A 27,857-nucleotide genomic window follows, 5' to 3' on the forward strand; every position below is an offset into this window, starting at 1 on the left:
TGCTCCCGCTGGAGGCTTCGCTGGGCGCTTCGCTGGGCTTTCGTAACGTTGTCTTTTCCCCTGGCTGGTCTCTACCCAGCTGCAGGTGATCTGGTTGTTTATCATTATTATTGGTGCTGCTCCCCGCCCCTTCAGGCTGGGCGGGCAGAGGGTGGGTGGCTGGGTCTCAGCGCACCCGGCTGCCAGAAGTTGGTGAGGGGCGTGAAGGGGAGACGAGCCCGAAGTTGGGTTCCCCTCAAACTTCCCTGCCCGGCAAAGCCGCCCTCGTGGCCGCATCGCTCTTCGCTGCTCCGCTCCACTCCGGTCTTCTCCTCTCCTTGCAGATGTCGCGGGTGCTGGTAATCGCCGCCTGGTGCTTTCTGCGAGTGGAGAGCCGGCATCCTGAAATCATCACGAGTAACGGCAATCACGGCAATTTCTTGGACAACGACAAGTGGCTGAGCACCGTTTCGCAGTATGATAAAGACAAGTACTGGAACAAATTCAGGGATGTAAGTACTTCTTCGCATACGGCGGACTTGTTTGTTTCATTCGGCCGTGGCATCCTTTCCACAGAGGGCTGCCGGCTCTCAGCTGCAGGTGGAAGTGAGGTGCAGCTTGGGCAACCGGTTGCTGTTTGTCTGAAGGGTGTTCAGAGATGGTTGGAAGCTGGACGGACAGTCCTGGCGTTGATTGGGGCATCTTGGGCTCGGTGTCGGCTCTCACTGAGAGCATATTTTCCTTCGGAGAGGAACTTCTGACTGAAGTTTCTGTGCCTGCTGCTTAAGAGACTAGTTAACCATAAAACGATGGAGCGATGTTTGCGTACGAAGGGAATATTTACCAGTTCAGGCCACAAGGTGGTAAGCAGGGAAGCTGCTTTTGCCTGCAGTTCTAAAGGAAAACATTTTATTGTTAGTTCTGCTCGTGGAAATCTTTAAGGCTGAGACAGGGTTGGAGGAAGCAATGCATTGACTCAGGGTTGTGGTTTTTTTTTTCAGTCTGGGAAATAGGGGTCACTTTAAGATGTCTGATGACCTGTATGTGTACAAAACAGATCACTTTCCTAAGCTTGAAATTAATTCTTGAATTCCCCTGGTTTGGGTATAATTGCATGTACTAAGTCAGTGACTGGAGAAAGGGAAATGCAACATTTATGGAAAGTGTAACATTTTGCAGAGCCCCTTTTTCTTTTGTTGTCTATATGCTGGAAAAGCTTCCTTGGAGCAGACAGAGAAAACCCTACCCCAGTCTGCCCAAGGGTGGATAAGGGAAATATTAATGTTGATCATGGGCACATTGAGGTTAAGTGTTCTGGGTTGCATGGAATTTGTGCACCGGAGCTGCAGTGTGACTCAAGGGAAGGGAAGAGCAGTTCTGCTACTACTGTTCTATAAGAATTTGCTTGGTTGGTTGTTTAAGAGCTCTGGTGTTTTACAATATATAAACAAGTTAAACATTGATACTTTGAGTAGCTCAGTGGCCTTAATGCTGTATCTTTGCAAAGAGGAAGTCAACATATTGCAGTTAAACGTGTCCTGTCTCTGCCTAGCTTATTCTCTCTATGTTCTTCTGTAGTTGTGGTCATCTCTGTATCTGAGCAGTTGTGCTGCTCTGCTCTGAATTTCAATGCAACAAAGTATGGCCTTAACAATGGTATCAGCAGATCTGTCAGAATATGTGTTTGTGTGCAGGCACTGTGATAAGATCCACCTACTGGGACTGGTGAAGTTCTCACATAATAGGTGTTTGGAAAAGCCTCTTGCTTATATAGTAACTATTTTATTAAGATTCTGCAGTTAATATGGAATCATAGATTTTTTACCAGGCTCCAAGAGAACGTTTGTTAACACCTGGTTTAGTCTCACAGGCAATGCAGGTTAAGGATTTCACTTGTTAATTTCTGCATTCATGGAATGTAGAATTTGATGTGAGAATTCAGCAGTATTTGAAAGTGGTGAATGGAGGACTGAGAATTAATCCAAACCCACTTTTAACTAGGGGCAGATTTATAGCAAGGGACAGATTTACAGCTAGGGGCATCTTTTATCAGTCTTCTTCTGAATTGAGGCTGTATATTAATTAAACTTCCTGAGCTTAAAGTTCTTTCTTAATGTTATGTAGCTTTTCTTTTTTGAAGCCTGGGATCCTTGCAGCTTCCATCCTCTTTCTCCAATATCAGAAGTGCAATTGTCAGGAAAATTACTTCTCTCTCTGAATGAGGTAATTTTCACAAACATCTTCTACGTGTTTTAAGGTTTCCCAACTGAAAATGCCTTTTTTAACTTTCTGAAAGTTACAGCCAAACCCATAAAGCCTCAAAACACTCTTCTGTAGGAAGAATGGGGGAAGAAAACAACAACAAAAAAAGCCTTCTTAACCAGTCTTCTGCCTAGGAAAAGCAAAGACTATAAAGTTCATGCAAAGTTTAGGTGTCTTTCTACCCAGCCATCTTCATGATTTTATTTAATTACGTTAGAAGGAGTGTAGGAGTATTCATGAAATTAGCAGGAACTACTAAAATGTGCATTTATAATTAAGCTCTCGATAACAGGGATTTACCACATGATCATCTTCTGTTAGAAGTTCTATGTCCACAGAAGATGACATGCATAAGTAGAGTTGCAGCCAGTGTAGTAGGTACAGTAGAGACAGCATGACTCTTTCATGCAGCTGTGTCTTCAGAAGAAATCTGATCCTGGCTTCATGCCTGTGTTGTCAGGCAGAAATTGTTAAAACATTTGTTAAAAACCTGCCTGGTGAGGTGCAGCATAACTGTGTTATTAACTGCTGTGTGTGGCACAAACTAGCATTTAAACTGAAATTGTTGGATTGTAGGGAAACAGTCTTCCCATCTTCCCTTCATTCCCAAGCTGTAGCTGTGTATCCAGCATCACCAGATGAGGCGTTCAGTGTGGGCTCTGCACAGAAAGCTGGAGTGGAAAAGCAGTGCTTCAGTTAAAAACTTCCTGAGTCTGACACTACAGCCACTACAGAGCAGAAGGCCCTAGGAAATCAGAGAAACAAGGCTGCAGTAATTGTAATTACCTGTAGTGGCTTTCTGAATTTGATGTCATGTTATGGAAATACAATGGTTCAAGTATTAACATACTTGTGTCCTCATGTGCAGCAGAAGAAACACAGCAGATGTGGAGCTAAGATGTGCTTGCCTTGGGTGTGGCAACCTCAAACCCTTTACAAGCAGCACAAACATCTGCACACACATGTCTAGAAATATGTCTGCATAAATCCATCAGAATATTGCACTGTTGGGTTGGGGTTTTTTTCAGATGATATATAATTGAATATGAAATTTTAAATTGGGCTTCTTTCAAGTTTTCCAGTTATTCTTTTTCAAAATCAATTGGCTGGTCAGCCTTATTGAGCTATAGTCCAATATGGCCTGATTTGAGAAGACAGCTATTGATCTTTTTTTTAGCATGACCCATATTTCTTTCGGGCCAAGACCACATGGTGGTTGCACTTAATGGCCCAGCGGTCATTACTCTTCTGTGAAAAGAGAGCAGAGAAGTGCACCTCATTGAAAGTCTGCATTACAGCCACATAATCATGCTCAATTCCGAAGTCTGACTGAATACAATAGTGTGAAATGATCATCTGTCAACATCTTCAAAAGGCCCCGGGGGACCTGCTTAAAACAATACTTCACAATGCAATCGTTTCACATGATTTGAACACAATTTGTAAAATACTCAAACGCTCTGTTTTTAGAAAGAAGCAGAGCCTAGAAGTGAACAGTGAGACCAGAGTGAGTGAGCTGCTCTGAAGCACATGCTGGGGAAAATCTGGTACATAGTCCAGCTGTCCAGTATCCATAATGGTGTAATGTCTGATGCATTAATAATATTTCTTTACAATCAATCTTGATATTCTTGTATGTCTTCCACTCCTTTTTCCTTGTCTGTCATAAGCTTTCTATGTGACCTATGACAAACCCTTAACTCAGTCTCAAGTCCTATTTTATAGCTGGGAATAATAGTATTTCTCTTCCTCACAACTGTATTGAAGCTGTGAAAAAGAAAGGACAGAGCTCAGGATCTGTGGTGATATGGAATTTATTATTCATCTAATCCATATATTGAATGGGGCTTGATAGGTACTTAAGTAACTGACTAGGTCCAGTTTAGTAAGCACGTAAAAAACAAGAACTAAATCAATGCAATTATTCCTAGAAAAAGAAAAGAGAAAGTAAGCTGTAGTCAGTAGGATGGTACTGCAGCTGTTTCTGGTCTACAGGTCTGAGGCTTGGAAAAACATCAGGGATATGAGAGTCAAATTAGACCTTTTTGATTGTATGAACACAAATGTTAAGGCCTCCATCTTTCGATCAAATCTATCGAGGGAGATCCTTTGGTTTAAGAGGAGCTTGAGTGCAAATCTGACCCCCCCCAAGTGAAGAAGTGAATGGTGGTGAGTCTTTGAAAGCATTTGCTATGTGGATAGCCCCTGTTTCTGGAATGGGTCACACTGCAGCAGCTCACTGTGTGCAGCCAGACCGGGCACAGAAGGCATAGGGAACACGTGTCCTCTTTGTGTCAGGCTTGTCTTTAATCAAAATTATATGGACAGACTAATTTTATTACTTGGAGTTATGTCTCTTGCATTATTAATGCTTATATATAAAAAGGTAATAAGTTCAACTAGCTATGGATTAAACTGCAAAAAGGAAGAAAAAAGTTAAATGAACTTATTGGATCTAGAATAAACCATACAAGGAATTTCTATGAGGCTGAAAGCTAAGAATCTTGGCATGAACTCTAGTTTTGGTGCATATTTATGCATGGCAGGCTGCCAGACCACGTTCTGAGCATTAACTAAGCTGTTTCTCTAGATTTCATTGCTTATGGAGTTTCAGTTCAGGCTATCATGTTAAAACCCCATGCATTATATGCCTGGAGATTCTTTAAGACTGTGCATGCCTAAGAAGCAAGGCATGAAATGTCATCATCTGTGGGTATACATTTCTCAGACTCACTGTGGATAAATAGTTCCATATAACTATCAGCAGCATGAAGAGTTGTATGTGAGTAGTGTATATACAATAGTTATATGTAAGCAGGTTAGATTAGATACTAGATTTCCCAGGTGGGTCATAGACTGCTGTTCCCTAATATGATCACTGAAGAGACAATTTTGCTACCTTTCTAAGCCTGTGAGTTCCTCCTCACACCTGGTCAGAAGTGCAGTGTTAGGTGAGAAAGGTAGGAATTGGGGGACCTGTATCGTTCCAGCTTTGCTACTGATGGATTGTTGGACTTGGAGTTGGCTCTGCTTTTCCCCTTGTTGCATTTCTCTTTCTCTGATTTGTTTAGCCCAAAATGAGAAGTGTGGTAGTGAAACTTGGTAGCAGAGAGTTGGAAAACAGGACCAATAGTGAGAAGGACTGGAATACCAAACAGGCAGAAGCAGAAGACTTTGGGAACTCAAGTAATAGAAATGAAATGAAATTTAAAAGTACAAAGTAGAAGGTCATGGAATTGAGAGTTAACATGATTTTACTCTGGGTCCTGGCAGCTCAGCTTGAAATAGATGAGAGGGAAAACCCATGTGCTTTTATTGATTTGCAGAGTTATTCTAAGTAACAGAAATAATACTACTTGAGGAGAGCAAATATATTGTAGGAATGCAGAAAATGAAAGATTTCTGGTTCTGTTGAAATAAAATTGTATTATGTGTAGGAAAGAGTACTCAGTTCTGAATATTTATTGTGAATACTTTTGATCACTGAAAGTCAAGAAGGGCAATTTTTTTTTTTTCTGGAGTTGATGAGCCAAAGGTCTTCCAGCATTGCAGAGGGAAAGAGCCTCTTTTAAAATAATATCCTATTAGTTTGTTCACACGGTTTGTGGTGCAAAAGTGGATTTGCTTCAGAGTGGTTATTGAGAAAGGACAACAAAAGCTACCTTGGGTGAAGCTGAAACAAAGAAAGTTGGTGACAAAAATAGGGGTCTTCCTGAATTTAGGAATAATGTTAGTACTCCACCCACAATTATGTTTTGAGAGTTTATCTTAATGAGCACTTCAGTTTCAGAGTGTAGCTCATATGTAAATAGAAAAGAGTATGATCTATTGAACTGTGATCAAAGACCTGGATTTTGGGATTCTAGGGGCCACATATGCCTGTTCATGAAGGTTTTAGTCCTTTGCAGATGGCTGTCTTGCTCCCTATCCATACAACAGCTAGTGTGGTGGAACCTGATCTGTGATACCCAAAGATTCTTTGGGATTTTTGAGCTGAGAGTTGTTGGTGTAGTCCGGGTTCTTCCCTAGCAGATACTTGTCTTCAGTGTGATCTCAATGCCAAGGGTTTGGCCAGTTTCAAGAGTCTGCATGAGATGCTCAGGGGAAGCTACTTAGTTTGAGATGGCATTTCCTTTTATGTGTTGTATTTAGCTCTACAGGCAGAATGAAATCTTTTTCTGGCAGCATTTTACTACCAAAGCATCACGTTTTCTGCTTTATTTTCTCCTCACATGCAAGCACAAGTGTTTTTATGATTCAGTGATCAGTACATTCACAAAGCCACAGAATGGTGGGGGGTTGGAAGAGACCTCTGGAGATCACCTAGTCCAGCCCCCTGCTAAAGCAGGGCACCCACAGCAGGCTGCCCAAGATCACAATGTCCCCACAACCTCTCTGGGGCAGCCTGCTCTAGGGCTCCAACACCCTCACAGGAATGAACTTTTCCCTTCTATTTAGGTGCAGTTCCTGTGTTCTAGTTTGTGCCCATTGCCCCTTTTCCTGTGAAATATATATTCCTTTCCTTCAAAACATATATTACTGCAAAACCACTCAAGCCCTGCTGCTTATGCAGTAAAGAAGACACTCATAAGGAAGGTTACAGTACATTTGAGGAATGCCTCCTAGCTGGGGAGTGGATGTACCCAATCCATAAAGTGAGTGGGTTATGTGATGGGACACAGGCACCTCAGGCTTGCTTCCCAGGAGATCATCATTCCAAGCTCACCTCACCTTGAGATTTAATTGAAGGTGAATGATGTGTGCATGGATTCTAGTGGATCTGGAGTGAAGTGCAATAGAGTTGAAATATGATTTATGAGTCTACCCAGACACTCTTGGCATAGGTTGTCTCTTAGGGCAGCTCTTACTCAACAGAGGGACAAGGCTGGAATATAAATGTGATGAAAATACAGCTGAGATGTACTTGCCAAAGCTGCATGAAGTTTAAAAGAACAGCAAAAGATGAGACTGAATCTGTGCAAAGGTAATTCATAATCAGCTTCAGAGGTATGCTCACTACAAGTGACTTTCCTTCTGCAGTGGACAAAGGGAAAAATAATGGCATTTATGTCAGAATAATTAACTTGGAAGGTGCAGAGACCCAGCTTTTTGTAATTAACTGACACTTATCCAGCTTCCCAAGGAATTACCTAAGACTCCAAAGCTAAATAGGTCAGTAGAAAACTAGAGTGCTGGTTTCTGTGTTGTAAGGTTCAAATTATAACTTGAATAGCTTCCTTAAAACAGAAGTGTTCTGAACACTGCACTCATAAATCATATCCCTGCTATCAAATTCTCTAGATTTGAAGTTTTCCCTAATATGTTTTAAAGGTTTTTAGAGTAACCATTCTTGTGTTCTACTGCTTCCTCCTCCCTCAGTATTATAGGATTTCTTTTCCTCAGGGATCCACTTTGATCACAAATTTAAGCAGTGGTTTTGTCAGATTCTTGGGAGGTGATTTCTGGATGTAGGCTGGATGCTTTAAGAGTTGCAGTGGGAGCTATAGGAAATGATGTGCGGAGCATTGCACCTTTGTAAGGATAGCAGAGAAATCTTTTGTTTCTTGCCGAGCCTGAGGTTAAAAATGAATGAAAAAGCATAAGAGGCAGTTTAGGTGTATTGTGATGTTAGCACCTTCTGGGAGGTGGCAGTGCACTGAAAACAACAAATCAAAGCCTGGTATACAGTTGTGGGATAGGTTTTGGTTGTTTCTCAAAGCTCACTCTTGTAAAAGGAGAAAAGAGGGGGAGAATCTCCACACAAATGATCTGTGTGTCCTGTCAAGCACAATACAAAATGGGTGGATTGGAAACAGTCATGGAAGGGTGAGTTGGGATGTCTGTAACAGCTGCTATCAGTTGTTATTTGCCCAGCTATCCATGGGTAAGTAATGACAGTTTTATTTTGGGGAAATTGACAAGGATTAGGGTTGAGAAAATGAGGCTTATTATTCTCAAGTGCCAAAGGTTAAAGCTTAGTTATGATACCATGTTTTGAGCACCAGGGAGATTATTGCCTTTTTTGTCTCAGATAATTTAAGTGTTTACTCTGTCTTTATGCCTTTAACCAGGAAGCTAGAAATGTGTAATTTCAGTCAGTGTCTCTTTAACATTGGGTGCACCTTTTGAGGATAAAATAGGAGCCTAGCTGAATTTGGGCTGGGGCAGCTGAGCTGCTTTTGCCAGAGGCAGGGCTTCTCAAATGAAATGGAGATCAAATATTACATCTAGGATATGAAATATCTTTTCAATAAAATCCACTTATTCAAGGGCAGTTTGATTATCTGTTTCCTTGTGTAACCAAAAATGAGATTTGTCCAAAAGAGCTGTAGTGAAGTCTTGGTTGTGTTGAAGTCTTAAAGACTCAAGTGAGGCCTGAGTTTGATTTTTCATACTCCTCATCTTCCTGTTCTCTTAGACAAAAAACAACTTTACATGAAAGACCAGTTAGATTAAAAAGTTTTTTGCGTTTTGGAGGACATTGTGTGATTGAAAAAGGCTGAAAGATCAGGTGCCTTGCTAGCATAAATAGAAGCAGCTCCCTCAAAGTCCCTGGAAGAATCAGCCTATCTGAGAATCAAATATCTGCAGTCTACAAAGTACACATAGAATCATAGAATCAAGAAGGCTGGAAGAGACCTCAAAGATCATCGAGTCCAACCTGTCACCCTACACCTCATGCCTATCTAAACCATGGCACCAAGTGCCACGTCCAGTCCCCTCTTGAACACCTCCAGGGATGGTGACTCCACCACCTCCCTGGGCAGCCCATTCCAATGGCCAACCACTCTCTCTGTGAAGAACTTTCTCCTCACCTCCAGCCTAAACCTCCCCTGGTGCAGCTTGTGACTGTGTCCTCTTGTTCTGGTGCTGGTTGCCTGGGAGAAGAGACCAAACCCCTCCTGGCTACAACCTCCCTTCAGGTAGTTGTAGACAGCAATGAGGTCTCCCCTGAGCCTTCTCTTCTCCAGGCTAAACAGTCCCAGCTCCCTCAGCCTCTCCTCATAGGGCTTGTGCTCAAGGCCTCTCCCCAGCCTCGTTGCCCTTCTCTGGACATGCTCCAGCAATTCAACATCTTTCCTAAACTGAGGGGCCCAGAACTGGACACAGGACTCAAGGTGTGGCCTAACCAGTGCTGTGTACAGGGGTACAATGACCTCCCTGCTCCTGCTGGCCACACCATGCCTGATGCAGGCCAGGATGCCATTGGCTCTCTTGGCCACCTGGGCACACTGCTGGCTCATGTTCAGCTGCTGTCAACCAGTACCCCCAGGTCCCTTTCCACCTGGCTGCTCTCCAGCCACTCTGACCCCAGCCTGTAGCTCTGCATGGGGTTGTTGTGGCCAAAGTGCAGCACCTGGCACTTGGACTTGTTGAATGCCATCCTGTTGGACTCTGCCCACCTGTCCAGCCTGGCAAGGTCCCTCTGCAGAGCCCTTCTACCTTCTAACAGATCAACACCTGCTCCCAGCTTGGTGTCATCTGCAAATTTACTGATGATGGACTCAATCCCCTCATCCAGATCATCAATAAAGATATTGAACAGGATGGGGCTCTGCACTGATCCCTGGGGGACACCACTAGTGACAGGCTGCCAGCTGGATGTGGCACCATTCACCACCACTCTCTGGGCTCGGCCCTCCAGCCAGTTCCTAACCCAGCGCAGAGTGCTGCTGTCCAAGCCACAGGCTGCCAGTTTGGCCAGGAGTTTGCTGTGGGGGACAGTGTCAAAGGCCTTGCTGAAGTCCAGGTAGACTACATCCACAGCCTTTCCCACGTCCACCAGGATGGTCACCTGAGCATAGAAGGAGATCAGGTTGGTGAGGCAGGACCTGCCCTTCCTAAATCCATGTTGGCTGGGCCTGATTCCTTGGCCATCCTTCAGGTGCACAGTGATTGCCCCCAAGACAATCTGCTCCATGATTTTCCCTGGCACTGAGGTCAGGCTGACAGGCCTGTAGTTCCCAGGTTCTTCTGTCCATCCCTTCTTGTGGATGGGTGTCACACTGGCCAGTTTCCAGTCTTCTGGGACCTCTCCAGTGAGCCAGGACTGGTGGAAAATGATGGAGAGAGGCTTGGCCAGCTCATCTGCCAGCTCTTTCAGCACCCTAGGATGAATCCCATCAGGTCCCATGGACTTGTGAATATCCAAGTGACTCAACAAGTCTCGAACTAATTCCACATGGATTTCAGGAGTACAACACTGCTCCTTGACCCCATCAACCAGCTCAGGAGGCCAGTTATCCTGAAGTCCTCCTGCCTTACTGTTGAAAATGGAGGCAAAGAAGGTATTTAGAATCTCAGCCTTCTCCTCATCCTTAGTTACAATGTTACCCTCCACGTCCAGTAAAGAGTGGAGGCTCCTCTTGCCCCTCTTTTTAGCATTAATATATTTATAAAAATGCTTTTTGTTGTCCTTCACGGAAGTGGCCAGTTTAATTTCTAACTGTGCTTTTGCCTCTCTAATTTTTCTTCTACATGATCTAACAACATCCTTAAACATATCACTAGTTGCCTACCCCCTTTCCAAAGGCAATAAACCCTCTTTTTTTTCCCTTAAATCCTTCAGGAGCTGCTTGCTCATCCAGGCCGGTCGTCTTCCCCGCCGGCTCGTCTTACAGCATGTGGGAACTGCCAGTTCCTGTGCCTTTAGGAGCTCCTGTTGGAAGTAGGTCCAACCATCCTGGACCCCTTTGTTCTTAAGGGCTGTTACCCAGGGAACTTTCCGAATAAGTTGCCTGAACAACCTGAAGTTTGCCCTCCGAAAGTCCAAAGTGAGGGTTCTGTTACTGCTCCTCCCTATCTCCCTGCATATTGAAAACTCCACTATCTCATGGTCGCTGCACCCTAGACAGCCTCCGACCATCACATCTCCCACCAGCCCTTCTCTATTTGAGAACAGCAGATCAAGCAGAGTCCTTACCCCTGGTAGGTTCACCTAAGAGCTGCATCAGGAAGTTGTCATCCATGCACTCTAGGAACCTTCTGGACTGTCTCCTCTCTGCTGAATTAAGTTCCCAGCAGATGTCTGGTAGGTTAAAGTCCCCCACAAGGACAAGGTCTGATGATCTTGAGACAGCTTCCAGCTGCTTATAGAATATCTCATCGGCCTCCTCATCCTGGTTGGGTGGTCTATAACAGACTCCAACCAGGATGTCAGTTTTGTGTGGCCTCCCTCTGATTTTAACCCACAAGCATTCAATCCTTTCATCTGCAACCTCGAGTTCTGAGGCATCAAAGGATTCCCTAATATACAGGGCCACCCCTCCTCCTCTTCTCCCTTGCCTGTCTCTCCTAAAGAGCTTATAACCCCCCAGTGCAGTACTCCAATTGTGAGAATCGTCCCACCATGTTTCTGTAATGGCAACTACATCATAGTTCTCCTGGTGAACCAAGAGTTCCAGTTCCTCTTGTTTGTTGCCCATACTGCGTGCATTGGTGTACATGCACTTCAGCTGGGCTGCTGATTTCACCAGTTTATGTGGTCCTCCCTCCTCTCCAGGGAGACTGGTTTCCTCACCCACCCCCTTCAGACCTAGTTTAAAGCCCTCCACATTTTATAGATTCCAAGCAAACCAAGAACGTGGAGTTGAAACAGAGCAAAGTTAAGGTAGTACTGCTGCCCCCAGTGTGAATTTCTGTACTCCCAACACTTTGCTCTGTTTCAGCTTTACCCAGTGAATCTCCGAAGTCTTAAATCCACATTAATAATCTGTCATCAAGTAGAGATCTCCAGGAGTTATCATTGGTATATTTGCTATTGCAAGTTGGCAGCTAAAACTGAATTATGCATTTGGACTGAACATCCAGTGTCTAATGAGTTTCAAGGATGAGATATGATTCAAAATTCAGTTTACAGATAAATTGCTAAGCTACTGAGGAGAGGTTTTGGCAGGGAGTAGATTGGTCTTTATCTGTCACTTCTGTGGCGTGGTTTGTAATCCACAGTAACAGAAAATCATTCGCATTAGATAGGTACAAGGAGGCATCAATTAATTCTGTGATCTTAGCTGTCCTCTTAATGAACTTAGTGTCATAAATCCACTTCACTGATTGCTTTCTCCTGAGCAAGTAGGAAAATACTTTATTAAAAATGACTGTTAGAGTAACTCTGTTCAGACTGAGTTTCAAAAAGGTGTTCGCTCTATCACTGCTTAGAGTTGAATCCTGACTAACTCTGAGATTGACAGACACTGGTCTGCTTGTGCAGGCTATTTTGAAACTGGCTAATCAGGGAATTCCACTCTGTGTACTAATTCATTTGAAACTTCATAGCACATTCTGTGAATAGCTTTTATGTGCTCCTTAGCCTGTACATCTCTCTTTGCCCTTCCTTCCCTGAGTTCCATTTGCTCTTCAGAAGTTTATTTCAGCATTGCCTTCTAGTATTTACACATTGTCTTCTCTGCCTTTCTCTTTAAGTTGCAGCAGTTAGACCGCTTCAACCTGAACAGGAGATTGAGGTTAGAGTGGTAGAGGCAGATGTAGTCACTAGAGTTGGGCTGGGGGTGAGGCTTCAATTGTAGAGGATGGAATGGAAAAGAGGCTGAGAATTGTAATTGCAAGAGTATGAAGCAATAAGTTGGAGTTGCTTGTTCAAGGAAGTGAGTGGAAAACATTGTTTTTAGAGTAGTGTTTCTGTGTGTGCTAGAAATGTTGCACTTCTTGGTAGGATCTGGTTCCATTTGGTAAATATTAAAAATCCTTTTTAAAGACTCAAGAAATGTCTGTTGTTTCTTGTGTGACAGCAGGAGTCTGCTGTGTTTCCAACACATTTCTAGGACAACTCCATTAGTCTTCCAGCACCAGTATGGAGCTGAACTTAAGCCACACAGGGTAGGGGAAGGAGACCCTGAGCTCTTTGGGCTGTTCTGTGCTATGGCTCAGACCACTGCCCCAGTGTGGTTAGGCATGGGGAAATGGACAACCAGATTAGACAGGTTTGGAAGCAGAGCGTAAAGCTAGTTCAGAGTTATTCAAGAAGCTAATGCCAGATTTAACAGCAAAATGTATCTCATGTGAATCCCAGGATGGTGCTCTTCTGCTGAGCTAGATGCTGTGCTGGAATGCAGAAAGCCAAAACTTAGCAGGTCTGTGTGCTCGCTCTGGAGATCCCTGCAGTACCTCACAGCAGTGTTTACTGCATCAGATTCATTTTGTGTTTGATAATGTAAGCTTCACTTGGGTATGTAAGGGATAAATTTTGGTCATTTTTTTCCTGTAGTGAAGCCAAGGTAACCCATCTTTTTTTATTCTAGCTAGACATTATTTATTCCTTTATTTAATGCTAGGTGAGTACACCCCTAGTTTGGTATCATGCTGGAGGGGGAGCAGGTATTTCCTGTTAAAGCAGAGATATCAGGCAAAGCAGATTTCCTGTATCTTGTGTTATTTTAATGTTAATCTACATCTGGTGAAACTGCTGACTCTCAGAATGTTTTAAATCCACTGGTCTTTTTAGAACTTCTTTCATATGGCTAAAAAAGGACTTGTTTCACATAAAAGAACTCAGGAGTGTCTCATTCCATAAAGATATCTATGCGCACAGGCTAATTAATGATTTAAATACAGAATTGTTTGCCACATTCCTCAGGCACAACCATGAATCTCCACATTATGGTTCATTCAGGACGACAGCATCCAAAGAGAAATCATGTCACATTTAATTAGACTAAATATAAACTGGAAAATGTTGCACAGTCAGTTATGCAGATAGCTGCAGGACTGCAGGAGGAGGGAAACTGGTTAACCAGATCTATTTGCTCCTAAGGAAGGATATAGTAATTCAGATCAGTAGCCATAGATTTATTAAAGTCTCTTCATGCTTATATGACAAAGTTAAGTTGTTTATAACAAGATGTGTAATGGTTTGTTTTCTTTGGACCATGAAGCATGATGGATTGAAATGATGATCCTTATGTGACACAAATGTCTATTTTTCTATCTAATCTCCTTTTCTTTCTATAAAGCCTTTGGCTCCTCTCCTGAAGGGATGCTTTGTCTCTTATGCATTAATAAACACTAAAATGATGGGCAGAGCAAAGATTTTTGTGACTTGTAATGAACTTTCAGAACCTGAGATGAGAGGTAGTCTTTTTTCCCCCAGAGACTGTGCTGTTAAGAGATTGAGGAAGCATTTCCTCTCCAGGTGCCATGCCCTGTAAAACAAAAGACTGAACACAGGTACAGGAAACTTTAGTGGGCATAAATGGCCAATTTTTGAACTTACATAAAAAGATAATATAAACAAATTTAGAACCATTTAAACATATATTGAAACTTCCACCTATAAAGCCATGTCTGCTGTCATAAATGATCTTGTCTCTGGATGTAAACAAAGCTCAAGCAACTTCTTATGGGCCATATTCTGCTCTCATTGCTTTTTTAAGTAACCACAGAGCCTTAGCTTTAGTTGCTGTCAAGATACTCATCCATGGTTTAATGGCAGAATATGGCCCTGTGTAATCAAGAGTGAACAACAGTCCATTACAGCAGGGCAATAGGCAAACAGAGACAGAAGTGGCATGTGCTCAGTTTAGTTTTAGTTTTCATTATCAATGAAGGAAGCAGTTTTGAAACCTGCCTCCATCATTGCACAGCTGTTACTGATGTATCAGGGATAGTGCATTGATGTGTTCATCGAGCATGATACAAGATTGTCTAGAACATTTGAACTCAGTTAGGAGATGTGTGGATATAAAATAAGATGCTCAGCTGAAGCCTTGGGGCATGGCTAATTTTAAAGCTGAAGCTTCCTGAAATTAAGAGTTACTGAGAGTGCAGTGATAGAATAAATATGTTCTCCTCAGTTGTTCCTTAAAGGGAAACCACAGATGCAAACAAATGGAGAAACAAACACACACACCAAAACACAACAAACCAACCAACCAAAAAAAATTAAACCAACCCAAATCTAAACAACAACAACAAAACCCAACCAACCAACCAAAAAAAACCCCAAAACATACAATCTGTGTCACAGGCAAATGAATGCTAGAGGAGGGGAGTCATGGCTGAGATGGAGACACACTCCATTAGGTGAGAAATTATGGTTGGAACAATCTTTTCTGGAGCCCAGAGATCTGTCCTCATGGCAAACCCCTGGCATAAAGAGGAACTGAAGAACAAGACATGTCTGTGTGGGTTCCTAGGTACTGATTTAATGAACAGTCCCTAGGTAGTGTTGACACTACCGATGAACAGACAGAATGGAAGGAGATGGCTAAGGACAAACATCATCTGCTTCATGAGAGACAATTTCCAAGTAGTAGACTGATGATGCTGTCAGGTTTAGAGAGAGAGAGGAGAGAAAGAAGAGATTGAGAGAACTGAAAAGTTAACTAGCTGTTGCTCAGTCTCCTGCATCACCCTGACCTATGTGAGCAAAGCTCCTGGTGAGCCCTGCTTAACTGTGTCTGTGAGCAGCAAGTGGTGTTGTGAGCAAAGCTCCTGGTGAGCCCTGGTTAAACATGCCTGATGCAGGGCACAGTTGTGAACATTATCACAATACAGTTTGGATTCCAAGCCTTCACCAGTGCCTTACTGCCAGATGAGAAGCTCTAAACATCTGCTTTTGTGTGGTCTTCCTACTGTGTGACTTGTGCATTGTGTGGCAGGTGTCATTGCTTTTAATTTGAAATAAACAACAGAGAAGCATTGTGGAAAGGATATTTGTGATTTAATCACTTTTTTCCTTGCAGTGTAGTTGTGGGTTTCTGTAGCATTCATAATTAGCAGAGGAACAGATGGCAAAAGCTTGGTTTAAAACAGAGGATCCACTGAGCAATCATGTGCTTCTGCAAGCTTATTTGGGAAGTGGGTTGCTCTGTTCCCTTGGATCGTGCTGTAACACAGTGGTGCAGGAGAAAAGTAGGAAAATAATTTTATGGTGTGATTCAGTGTGTAACATCTGAACATCTCCTGGATACCAGTGTCTTGTGCTGCACGAAGATGACTTTCAACCATTACTGTCCTCACAGCTGAAACCTATCATGTTTGTGTTCATATATAGGGTAAATATAACAATGTCTGCAGGATTCCTCCTTTCCCATGTCCTTATATCTGCACAGAAGGGAACAATTCTGTTCTCTGCTCAGTTTTTGCTGTATATTGTACTGCAGCTTATTTAAAGAAAGAATAACAAACCAAACAACAACAACAACAAAAAAAAGCCTGTAATGTTTTGCTCTTGTGCTTCCAACATTAGCATTGTGCTGCAGTTTTTCAAAGCTGGAAAACATGAGAGGCTTTTGTCAGCATTTCACCATGCACTTGTTTCACATAGAAAGCCAGAGGGCAAAACAAAGTGGTTTCTTGTGGCCCATGTAATCTTTTTAGAGAGCAGTGGTAGCCCTGCAGGCACAATCACTGAGATATTTGTGTGAGGTAACACTCAGAATGATGAGATCTCAGTCTAAAGGTTGATTGATTAGTTGCATGATTCCATTCTCCAAACTTAAAAATCCTGGATTTTATGGAGAGGCAGAGCAAGGAGGAGAACAGAAGGTTGCTAAAGAGAAAAATACTCTAAATATGCTTTTCATCAATAAAGTAAAAATATGGTAGTATTCTCTGTCTCAAAGGAGCTGGATGGATTATTGCAACTCTCTAACCTAGTCAAGATCACATTTTCTTTTTTCTGTGGCTTTTTTTTTTTTAAGGTAAATGAACCCATGTGGTGATGTTTATCTCTGAGAGATGACCTGTATTTACCCTCAAGTCACAGGGAATTGAATATTCTCTTAGTCTGTGTGAAACTATTTTGTATCACTCTTGCTCTCTGCAAATTCTATGGGTTCAGACATAAAATATTTCTGTGAATAGTGGTGCAATTCCCTCTGTGCATGGAATGTTTTGGGCAGTAGCTGTAATAGCCACTGAAATGATCTTTGATGGCTCCTATTTTCCTGCATATGCTGAAATAGAAATTTAAATATGCTGTGAACTGTGTTTTCTTTTCCCATCAGAAGCTCCCTGTGTCTCCTCACCATAAGTGATTCACACAATAAACATATCTCTTTGTGTTTGCCTAGATGTCTTTATCTCCAGTATTCACATTAAACTGACTCCAAAATTTTCCAGTGAAAATGGAAGTTTTTGGCTGCACCATTTTCCTCATGGGCAAGAGTGAGTTAGTTGTTTGTGCATATTCAGTTCAGTGGACATGGTTTTTAGTTCTTGACTGCATTTAGATCTTACACTTGCTGGGGTGGGAGCACCCCTATGAGTTTGACCATGCAGAAGCTAGCTCACTGGGGACTCTCCTCTTTGCACAAGGGCTGCTGACCAATCCAAATTTTATAATTAACAAATCATTAATCTTTGTCACAAAGTGATGTGATCAGTAGTAGAACTGAATTAAAACATCCATGTCCCTATGGGGCCTCTTGTTGACAGTCTCTGTGCTCTGTCAGTATGCTGCTGCTCTTGTTAAGAGTCTTTTGCTCAGACTAGAAACCAACTTCAACTAAGTTTGTTGAAAGAATGGCACTGGCAGAGTGACTTCTGGGCCCTGTCTACTTTCCCTTTCCTCTTGTAGACCTCATAAAACCAGTTCAGGTTCAGGCATAACCTTTTCTGAGTTATCAGAAGTGTTTTCAGTTTAGTGTTGAATGAAGTATTTTCAATTGCAACCATCACATTCTCAGGTAACAGCATGCTAGTCATCCTAGTGTTCAGCTCCAAGGGCTATAAAAGCAGTTGCTCACAATAGAAGTCAGCCTGACCTGTTTCAGGCTTTGGTCAGAAACACTTCCTTGACCAGGAGTTTTTAGAAGCTTGGTTTACTACAGCCACTTGAGCCAACAGGCTCATGCATGAGTCACAGGAATTTTTCCTAGAAGAGTTCTGCTCTCTCCCTCATCTTGGAAGCTGTCTCAGTGAATTTTTAAGATGCCTTTTCTCACAGTGATTCCTGAACACTGTATCAGGGGCTCTCAGTTGCATGTTCATGGCTTCATGGGCAGATGCTTCTTACTTACTGAGATGGAATAAGCAAGGCAAAATGACTTCTCACCCAGCATCTGGAGCCTCTGCAGCTGTGCTACTTGCAACTTCAACTGCCATGAAAGGCTGAAGAATTACGTGGTGTGCCATGTAATGACAGGGCTTAGCACTGCCTGCTGGGCTGCAGAATTGTCCCCTTCAGGTTAGACTATAGCTTGCACAAAGGTGATTGTGCAAAAAACTAGACAAGAAGTGAAGACCACCCAAGCCATGCTCCCAGTACTGCTGGCAGCAGAGCAGTACTGAGCACTGTTTAATGACTGGCTGTGAATACATTGAGGAAGCACAGGTGACATAAGGCGAGATGGTGCTGAGAGTTGGAGACCTGACTTGTTCATCTTAAAAGGGTCATTAAGTTACTCTGCTCAGCAGTAGAACATGAAAAATAACATGATATGATGTTATAGAAACCCACATGAAATCCATCGACAGGGAGTAGCCACTTTATTGTTAACAATCTGGGGGAATGACAGGAAAGAAAATAAAAAGGAATTGTGCAAAGCAAATTTTCATTTGCTGCCTAGGGAGTATTCCTCTAGGAGAAGGAAGAATGCAAGTTGTTGCTCACTTTTGTTTCAAAACACTCTTCATAGAGCAAATTCCTGATCTAGGGGAACCACTGCCTCCCTGAGCTTTCTAGGAAGGCAAAGGAAGTGAACTGAGCCTGTGGAACTTTTGCACCCTGCTGGGATCATACAGCTTTCCTCCTCCCACCTCCTTTACATATGTCCACAGCAGTGGTAGACGTTGCCTGCTTACCATTCCTGAGCTCACCAAAACCTTTCTACCAGGCTTGTACAAAGAGACTACGCAGGTAGGAGGTGGGTAGAGACTTCCTTCATATTCCAGCATTGAGCACAGCAACTCCCCAGCCTTTCATCCATGTGTTCCAGTTCATCACTCCTTGTAAATTTGACACTGATTTCAGTTCTGTGCAGTTCTCTCATCCTTTCCTTTCAGCTGCTCGCTGTCTGCAAACAGGACAAGCTGGAGTGCTGCAGGGACAGCTCCTCCTTCATTTCAGCCTTGTCATTTCTGATACCCAAATAGTTTCGATTTTCAGCTTTCGCCTTCTTAAAAGCAAAGTAAAATATATGGATTTTGAATCTCTAGCATCTTGCTTGTACTCTACTGAATATAAGAAAGAGAGAGCTGCTTTGCAGAGATAGACTTTAGACCATGCTTCACAAAGTCATAGTAAATTCCCCCAAGTGAGGCAGTGGGAACTATTGCTGTAATTTGGATAATAAAACCAATAAGAAAATGCCAGATTTAAAGTCATGGCCAGCCTCACCTAACAACTTAAATGGCAAACAAGCAGGTGGTGTTTAGAAAGATACCCAAGTGATGCTGCTTTTATCCCTCTACAACTGGCAGGGCTCCTGTATTGGTGCCTGAGCAAGCGCTGATGCTTGGCCTGGGTATGGCTGCCCAGAAGGGCACTAGGCCACTCAATCATTTGGCACTTCTGACAGTTTTATCCCAGGAGAGCACTGGGATTTCTGCTTGTCTCCCTTGAGTAGGGTGGCTGCTCTGAGGGAGGCTCAAGACCTGAGTCCTGGCATTTTGGAGTGCTGCAGAAGCTGTGACAGCATGGAGCACTAAGTGCCCATATTGCTGGGATTCTGAGGGTAAAAAACCCTGAGGTTACAACATATGACCACCCCAGATTAAAACTGCCTCTGGCAGATTGGTTGTATGGAAAATATTCACACTCAAACAATTTAAACCATTGTCTAAGATGCAGAGTTTTAATTCTAAATATAAGGCTGCTTGGGTGAGTTTTATCATTTCCACTCACTAAAAATTCTGCAGTGTCTTCTATCCAAACCATTTCAGGAATCTGCATCCACATTTTATGGAGATGGCATCTGTGGGGTGAATTTACCTTGTTCTCTAAGAGCTGCTTTGTCATCAAAGATATATTCGGGAGCAAAAGAAGCTGCTTTTGTTACTGGTGTCCTTGCTATCAACTAAAATAGATATATTCTGGGACGCTATTTCAGTTTCCTCTCAGAAATCACTGGTATTCTGTGTGTTCCTCTGCTGTGCTTTGCAGTGAGCTAGGCTGTGAGGGAATCCCTTACTAGGTGTTGGGGGTTGGAAGGAACCTGTAGAGATCATTTAGCCCAGCACTGCTACTGAAGCAGGTTTGCCTAGCTCAAGCTGAACACTCCTTTGGAAATAAAAGACTGTGCTACTGGGGGCCAACTGTCAGGATTTCTAGAGAGATGAATTTTAATGCAATGAGAGATCTGGAAAGAAGTATTTGAGAACAGAGAATGCATGTTCCCTAGCTACATTGTGAAGTGTCGCCTAGAGTGAGGGAACCAGTTAACTGTCCTTTTGTTCTTTCATCTGGTGACCACTTCCCACTTAGTGGCTGTTTGCTACACAAGCTAAGTATCTCCAAAAACCACAGTATCTGGGATTACAGCAGCTAACTTGGGATTCATTTTGAATGACAAGAGAACAGATAAAATATCTTTGAAATCTCTTGATGTGAGAAAGTGTCTCCTTGAATTCTCTGCTGGTTCAGCTAGTCACTTTACTAATTAGAACAACCTTTAAAGCTCTAATGGCTACAGGGGAAGAAGGACAGAGAGTCTGCTGAGAGTCAAGATTCTCCAATAATTAATAAGCCACTAGACAATGCTGTTTCTGAGCCATCAAAACTTAGTCTCTAACCCTTTTCAAACAGGGTCTTATTCTTGGGCTTGGCTTAAAACTTGACTGTCACAGTGTTTTCCAAGTACGTTCTTTAAGGCTTCCTGCTTTGTCTCCTGATTCCCTGGAAGCCATCTACTCTTTATTTATCCTTGAAGCTGACTTTAAGTAAGTCCTCAGCTCTCAAGGAAAGTAAGCATTTTAAAGGATTTCTCATCAAAATGTTAGCAAGCCAGACTTAAAAATAAACTGCTTTGCTCCTTCCCTCTTTAGAGTGTGCTGGGAGGACAACGCTGTTGAATCATCAGTCTGAGTCATGCAAACAGCTGTCATTGTTAGCTGTAAAGATGAACTAAAAAGCTGTCATTTGCTTGGGAATATTTTTATACTTGACTCACTTGTCCAGTGAAGGGGAGAGTTTTTTTTTTTGCTTTTTTCCTTTTTTGCCTCCTTTCACATGGAAAATTACAACAAAGCCATGTATTGTGGTAATGGCTATAAACTGCTTTACAGAAATCTTCCACCTCAGAGCATCTGTCATCCTAAAAATCCTGAGTTTGTACTGAGGCAGAAGCTCTGTGAAGCCCTGTGCAGGCATCCTTGTGGTCCTTCCCTCAGAATGCCTGAGCAAATACCTTCTCCCCAGCTGTGTGTTGCCTGAAGTACTTTGCCCTTGCATGTGGACAGTAAATATGAGCAACACTTTCACCCTGACATTTAAACACTTGACCTTCAGATTCATGTTTGCTGTTCTTCTCTTCATCTCTTCTATTATGTTGTTTTGTATTGATGCATCTCTTGAAGCTGACTGCAGCATCTTCTTTGCTCTGCACTTCTCACACTTACTTTTCTTTACACTTTCTTTGTCATCTCTGTTGTCCATCCTTTCTCTCCTGCATTTTTCTAGTTTCTCCCCTCCCTTTTAACAGATGTCTTTCATATCTTCTTCTTTCTTTAGCCAGTTCCTGGGAGTTTACTACCACATATTACTAGCCAGTAGGTCATAGCAGCAAGGAGCTATATTCTCCAAACTGAAGACTGATGTCTGGTTTTGATCTTGAGCCTGGCTCACTGAAAGCTGGTCTACAATCCTGCACCAAGAATTCCTGCTCTGTGCACCACTGGTAGCAGTACTTGAAGAATAAACCACTGCTGCAAGCTTGGCCAAAGGCAAAAGTGCAGAGACTACTTTTAGAGTCATCATTTCTCTAGTACTCTGTCCACCTTATAATTGTGAGCATTTGTTTAAGCTCTCATCACAGCTTCACAAAAGGCAAAAAAAAAAAAAAAGGAGGGGACTGTAGAGACTAAACTGTCTAGCTTTCAACATAAAAGAAAATCCTTACTTTCAGTTCCAGAGAGTGGAAAGGAGATGAAGATGCAGCCACATTTATTGCTATGTCTACCATAAAGCATAACATCCCTGACTTAAATGGCTGTTGTATCTCTGAAACGAGTCAAGTTTTTAATACTTTTTGACTTAAGGAATCTACTAATACTGATCTTCTTCCATGAACTGAAAGGTTTTTCTGTCCAGTTGTTGAGCACTTGAACTTTCTTATATGAGACACATTGAAGCAGTGTGCTGTACTCTTTCAGTGGAGCAATTTATAAATTTGTTACAGTTGATCTCAAAATATTAAAAGAAGGCAACAGTGATATTTCTGCCTCTATAACCCATGAGGAGTATTTATTTATATTCTAGAAGATGGAATTTATGCTATGTAAGGAGCTTTGAGGCTTAGCCCAAGCACCACACTGTCTTACAGGCTGTACTACCATGGTTTTTGCCACATTTATTTCTAATCACCAGGGCAAGGTTCTTTTCTGAGATGGATCACTCTGAAGTTTGTTGGTGTGGTTTTGAATACTTGTTTTGGACTGCGTTCATATTCCTTACTTCCTAATCACCTGGAGACAACTCAGCAAGTAAAATATGCACTGACTGGATGTGACACTGATTGCTCCTTGTCATTCCTAGTGATCACCTCTCTGGAAGGTGAGGTGTGCAACCTGGCAGAGCTGTCGTTTCAGTGGGCTAGTGCAGCATCCTCCCTGCTGCCCCACTTCAGTGGCACTTCTGGTTAGTTGTCTGAACTGCTGTTGTCATTCCTCCTTTCTCTTCCTCCTTTTCCTGTATGTGCAGTCACTAACCCTAAACTCATTTCTCTGGTTGCTTTTTGGTGTTTTTTTTTTCTCCTATTTTGTTTTGGTTTTGTTGTTTGCTTTTTTTGTTTGTTTATGCTACAGTTGTTATCTCCTTGCATTGTATCTTTTTGTTATGGGTGAAATTTTCTTATATGTTAGCATTGAGTATATGTCTGAATATGGGGTGCTAAATCAAGATGTTAGCATAGCATTTGTCCATAAGAACTTGGATTCTTGAGTCAGTAGTATATAGATACCAGATTAGTAAGAATTTGGATTCCTGAGAAAGTGATGTGTAGCTACCAGGTCAGTACAATCTTTTCAGCAGCTTGAAAGCCTCTCTAGAGATAATTTTTGTTAGACAGGGCATCTTGAACAAGTGTAATTTTGTCTGCTCTGAAAATAAATTGAGCAGAGCTTCTTGGAACACCTCACAAAGGACAGACAACATAGAGCAGTAGTACTCTTTTAATGCAGAAAATAAAGTTGTAGGATAACACAAGTTGCTTTATGTAAAAGACCAAGGAGAAGGCTTTGTACTGAGTGTTCAACATTTTATAGGTACTACAAACAGTAATTTGTAAAAGTCATACTCTTTTTCAGGAAGAAAGTATGAAAATCCTGTGAATTAATCTGCATTCTTTTGATCAAGTCACTATTGTGTTAACTAATTTTTGTACCCAGAAGTAGTAAGAGGACAGGATGAGCATGTTGTGTTTTCAATACCATGCCTGGAGCTTCAAACAAATTGCTGTTTATAATGAAGTTGTGAAGTGCTCACCCCGATAAAGCTTTATCGTGTTCAGATTGGAGATACTGTTTGAGCATATTTCAGAAATTCATAACCCCCCAGGTTCTCTTACCTTCTTCATGGAAAACCATAGTTTCTACTTATTGGATCACTTACCTGTCAAAACAGTTTCCCTGACAGCTTGAGAAGATTAAATGTGAGGCGTAGCACTGCCTCTGTAAGCCCCACTCTATTTTTCTGAAAGGAAATCTGCTGAAGTTGTGGGTATCCTTCTGCTTTAGCTGCATGTACACCCTGTAACCACAGGGATAAAAGTCTCTCATGTTTCCATTCTCCCCAAGGGAGTTCTGGTTGTCCAGAAGAAGAATAAGAAGACTTTGATTAGAAACAATCAGAAGTGATTTGTTGACTGTACTGACCACATGTTGATGCCATAAAGTCTTAAATATACTACCAAAAGAATAGATGTGTTTGGATCCTGCAGACAGCACCTAGGAAAATCTTTGACTTATTCCTAAGATTTCATAAAATTTAGAGACTCTTTACCTGCCTTTGAGATGCAGGTGTTTGCAGGGGAAAAAGTGGCAGCTGGTCTTACACACACAAGTTAGTTAATCCAGCCTGACCCTGCAAGGCTTCATATCTGCCCAAACCCTGCTGCGAGGCTGAAGGCTGCAGGCAGACCTGAAACCAAGAGCTGTGAGCTGCTGCCAGCTGCAGACAAATGGCTGAGTGTCAGGGGAGCTATGGAATGTGCCGCTATGGACTTTACTGGGATCACAATGGACAAAGTGTATTTCATTTTGGGAGATCAGATGTACCTTTAAGCTTAACTTTTCTTGAAGTTGAGCTTGCCTTCTGCTTTAATGGAGGTTGATACTTCTCTCTGAACCCCCTTGAATGGTTTTGATTATAGGTCCATTTCAGAATGACAAGGTGATGGTATTTTTCTTTCCCCATTGCAGTGTCGTTAAATTCTGCTGCTGGCAGGGTTGAAATATTAGTCACTGGGAGAGATTTGCCATTATTTTCAAGAAGTCTGGTGACATATCAGGGCTCTGAAGCATTCACTTTAAACAAAACCGAACCAGCCTTAATGGTTGTCTTGGCTGTTGTTTTGTGGTTGAATGCTTCTGTATTTGATGTGCAGCTTTCTCCCCTCTGCTGCTGATCAAAATCAGATTAAATGCTTATGCCTGGACGTGAACCTCTGCCTTTCCAATTTTTAGCTACTTACAGATGTTATTTACTTGTAATTTTCAAGTTCCTGGTGCTTCAAGGTTGAAAATGTGGTCCCACTGAAGTAAGTCACATTTACCTTAGTGGGGTCATGTTTTCCCCATGGAAATCTTAAACCACATACTTTACTGTACAGCTTCTCCTTTGCAAAGACAAGCAAATAACCCTATCAAAAGAAGCCTATTTTATTTAAACTTGTCTGTATTTTACTGTGTAAGCCAGTAGCCTTAGGTAACAATTTGGAGATGTAGGCACAAAACTATCAGTTCTATCAGAACACAGGAAAGCTTTTACAAGAAGTCGTTCAGCAGCAGAATTCATGTTTAGCACACACCTTGCTGCTGTGACTGCTGCTTCCCATTGAGCTGTTGCTGCTGGCTCTTAGTTGCCTGTCATGATCAAACCCTTGTCAAGAGACAGGCGATTCTCAGCTGCAGATGTTGGTGACTGTATTTTGTTTCTCTTTCTTTCTTTTGGAACAAAAGTATTAAAATTAAGTTTCAGCAAAAGGTCAGTTTGAAGTTGGCAGTTGATAGAATAAGCTGCTTTGGTTTTGTATGTTTGGTTGGTTTTAGTGGGATGGCTCTAACCAGATATGGAGATCAGTACTCCTATTCCCTTCAATTATAATGGATCAGATAAACTCAAATTACTTTTTTATCCATAGGTGTTGTTTCTCATCTGTTAATGGCAGTCATCATTGTAGGGCTTAACCATTCCTCAGAAGCGTTGCCAGAACTGAGGAAGGGAATCTTCAAAAGCAGGGCTGTACATGAGCATGAATGCCTGGAGCACTATGACAGGGTAGATGTATGAGCCATCTATATACACCAGAAGGGATTCTTGGATTCTTTTCTACACCTTAATAGAAGAGTCTCAAAGCATGTGCTTGTACATGTCATGTCCAGTACTCTTATAATACGAACTAAAAATTTGTGGCAATAGTAACAGCTTCTAAATACAAGAGAGGGGCAGGGGGAAGAGAGGGTAGCCCAAACCTTGACCTACCTTGAGGTCTTGCTTTCTTTATAATGTCTGCTAACTATATAAGGTGGCTGGGGGGATTAAGATTTAGCAGGTTTAATCTGATTAAATTTGCAGCTCTAATCTAAGGGAGTTGTGGTGTTTCTCCCCAATCAATCAATGTGTCTTTTCTGATCCTGGAGTTCACAGTCATTTCAGATACAGACATTCTCTATTGATTTTATTCCCTCTGATAATGCATTTGATATAGCAGCTTTTCCAGTTAACATTTCATCTGACAACCCATCTAAAGTATCCCAACTGTAGTGCTTTGTACTGCTTCAGCTTGCATACCAACTGGATGAAAATACTAAAGCCAAAATTTGACTGATACCTTGCTGGTCTTCATTGTGAACTCCCAAGTTTTCCTTGGAGAAGTTTGGTGTAGCAAATTTTTGCATCCAGCTTTCCTTAAGTTGTGTTATACTCAGGTGTATGCAGTAGAATTGTGTCCTGCTACTCTTCTTAAAAATGAATTCTATACCTTGAGGTGTGTAGTGCATAGTCCTCAAAAACTGTTGTGTAATGGCAATGATTCATATGAACAGTGATTATTCCAAGTTGTGTTGTGAGACATGTTCAGATGCACTGTTAGGTTTTTTTATCTCCTTGGAGTATGACTGAAAAATAATGTCAAAATAAGTTGAGAAAAACTTCCACATTTTCATTCTTCTTGTACTTCTGGCAAATCCTGTCATGTGTTTGGTTGGCTTAGAACAAAATCCCCCACTCAGGTGTTCTCCTTATGCACTGTGTGTCTTCTTATGCACAGTAACAAGGTGTGGGCTGTGACAGGAGCTTACCAATGTGACTGAAATGCCTCCATCTGGCCAGTGGTGCTGTGTTTGATTTCAGCATTTGAGCAAAGTAATGCGGTGGTGAGAAGATTATGATTCATTAACTCACTCATTCTTTACTGGACATCAACAGAGAAGAGGATGATTAAAGAAGAAACAAATCCATTTTATTCTGTCCCTAAGCACTCCATCCCTACCTGCTGTTGAATCAATGGACTCCAGATGCCTCCAAAGGAGCAACACATGGATTTTATTGAGTGATCGGCAGCCCTGGGGAGGGAGAAGGATCGTGTTCAGAGAATGGATAGAAGTGCTTAATCCTCATTTATTGTTCTTAATTAGATCTAGCTCCATAGGCTATACCTATACTTGCTCTAGTTTGGATTTCTGTTTCACAGTAATATTTCTACTTGGTAATTTATGAAGGAGAATTGTGTTTTTCAGTGAAGCCTAACTCTATTTGCATTAGTGAATGATGCTGCAGTACTTTGAAACACCTCACTCTTTTATTCTTTCTTCTTCTCCTCCCTTTTTTTCTCCCCCTCCATAGAATTGCTCTTTGATTTAAGGTTGCTATTGATTTGTTATCCACTTGTCCTTGGTCATTGTGCTGTGTGGTTTCTTGGTGTAAATAGATAACCATTAAACATCAGATAAGAGGGCAGGAGTGACACTTCCCATTATAAGGTGCCATGCTGTCAGTTACCAGGAAACATTTCCTGCATTTGAAAGGATCCTCCTATGGATTTTCTTTTGTCACAGAGACTATTTTGTGGTGTTTTTGATGTATTATCCTGGATGATGATGGAAATAACTTTTGTCAAATACGATTAATTATATGCCAACGATCACTCCTCTGTCAGACATAACTACTTAACTACGTGTCCATGGCTTGAGTAGGAAGTTAAACTCAGGTAGTTTATTACAAAGGAGTCTTTGGAACTGGCTCTCTTCTTGCCTGTGGTGCCTTTAATGCTGAAAAGCTT

General features: G+C 42.0%; 1 protein-coding gene across 1 annotated transcript in view; it reads left to right on the forward strand.

The window, feature by feature from the left end:
- The first annotated feature begins 323 nt into the window (after positions 1–323).
- SPOCK1 (SPARC (osteonectin), cwcv and kazal like domains proteoglycan 1) overlaps positions 324–27,857 on the forward strand; it is a 313,109-nt gene continuing 285,575 nt past the window's right edge. Inside the window, exon 1 of the mRNA XM_054389068.1 lies at positions 324–491. Within this exon, the coding sequence (XP_054245043.1) occupies positions 324–491 (168 nt within the window). The remainder of the gene's footprint in view (positions 492–27,857) is intronic.

Source organism: Indicator indicator, chromosome 18 (assembly GCF_027791375.1).
Source record: "Indicator indicator isolate 239-I01 chromosome 18, UM_Iind_1.1, whole genome shotgun sequence".
Taxonomy (NCBI): domain Eukaryota; kingdom Metazoa; phylum Chordata; class Aves; order Piciformes; family Indicatoridae; genus Indicator; species Indicator indicator.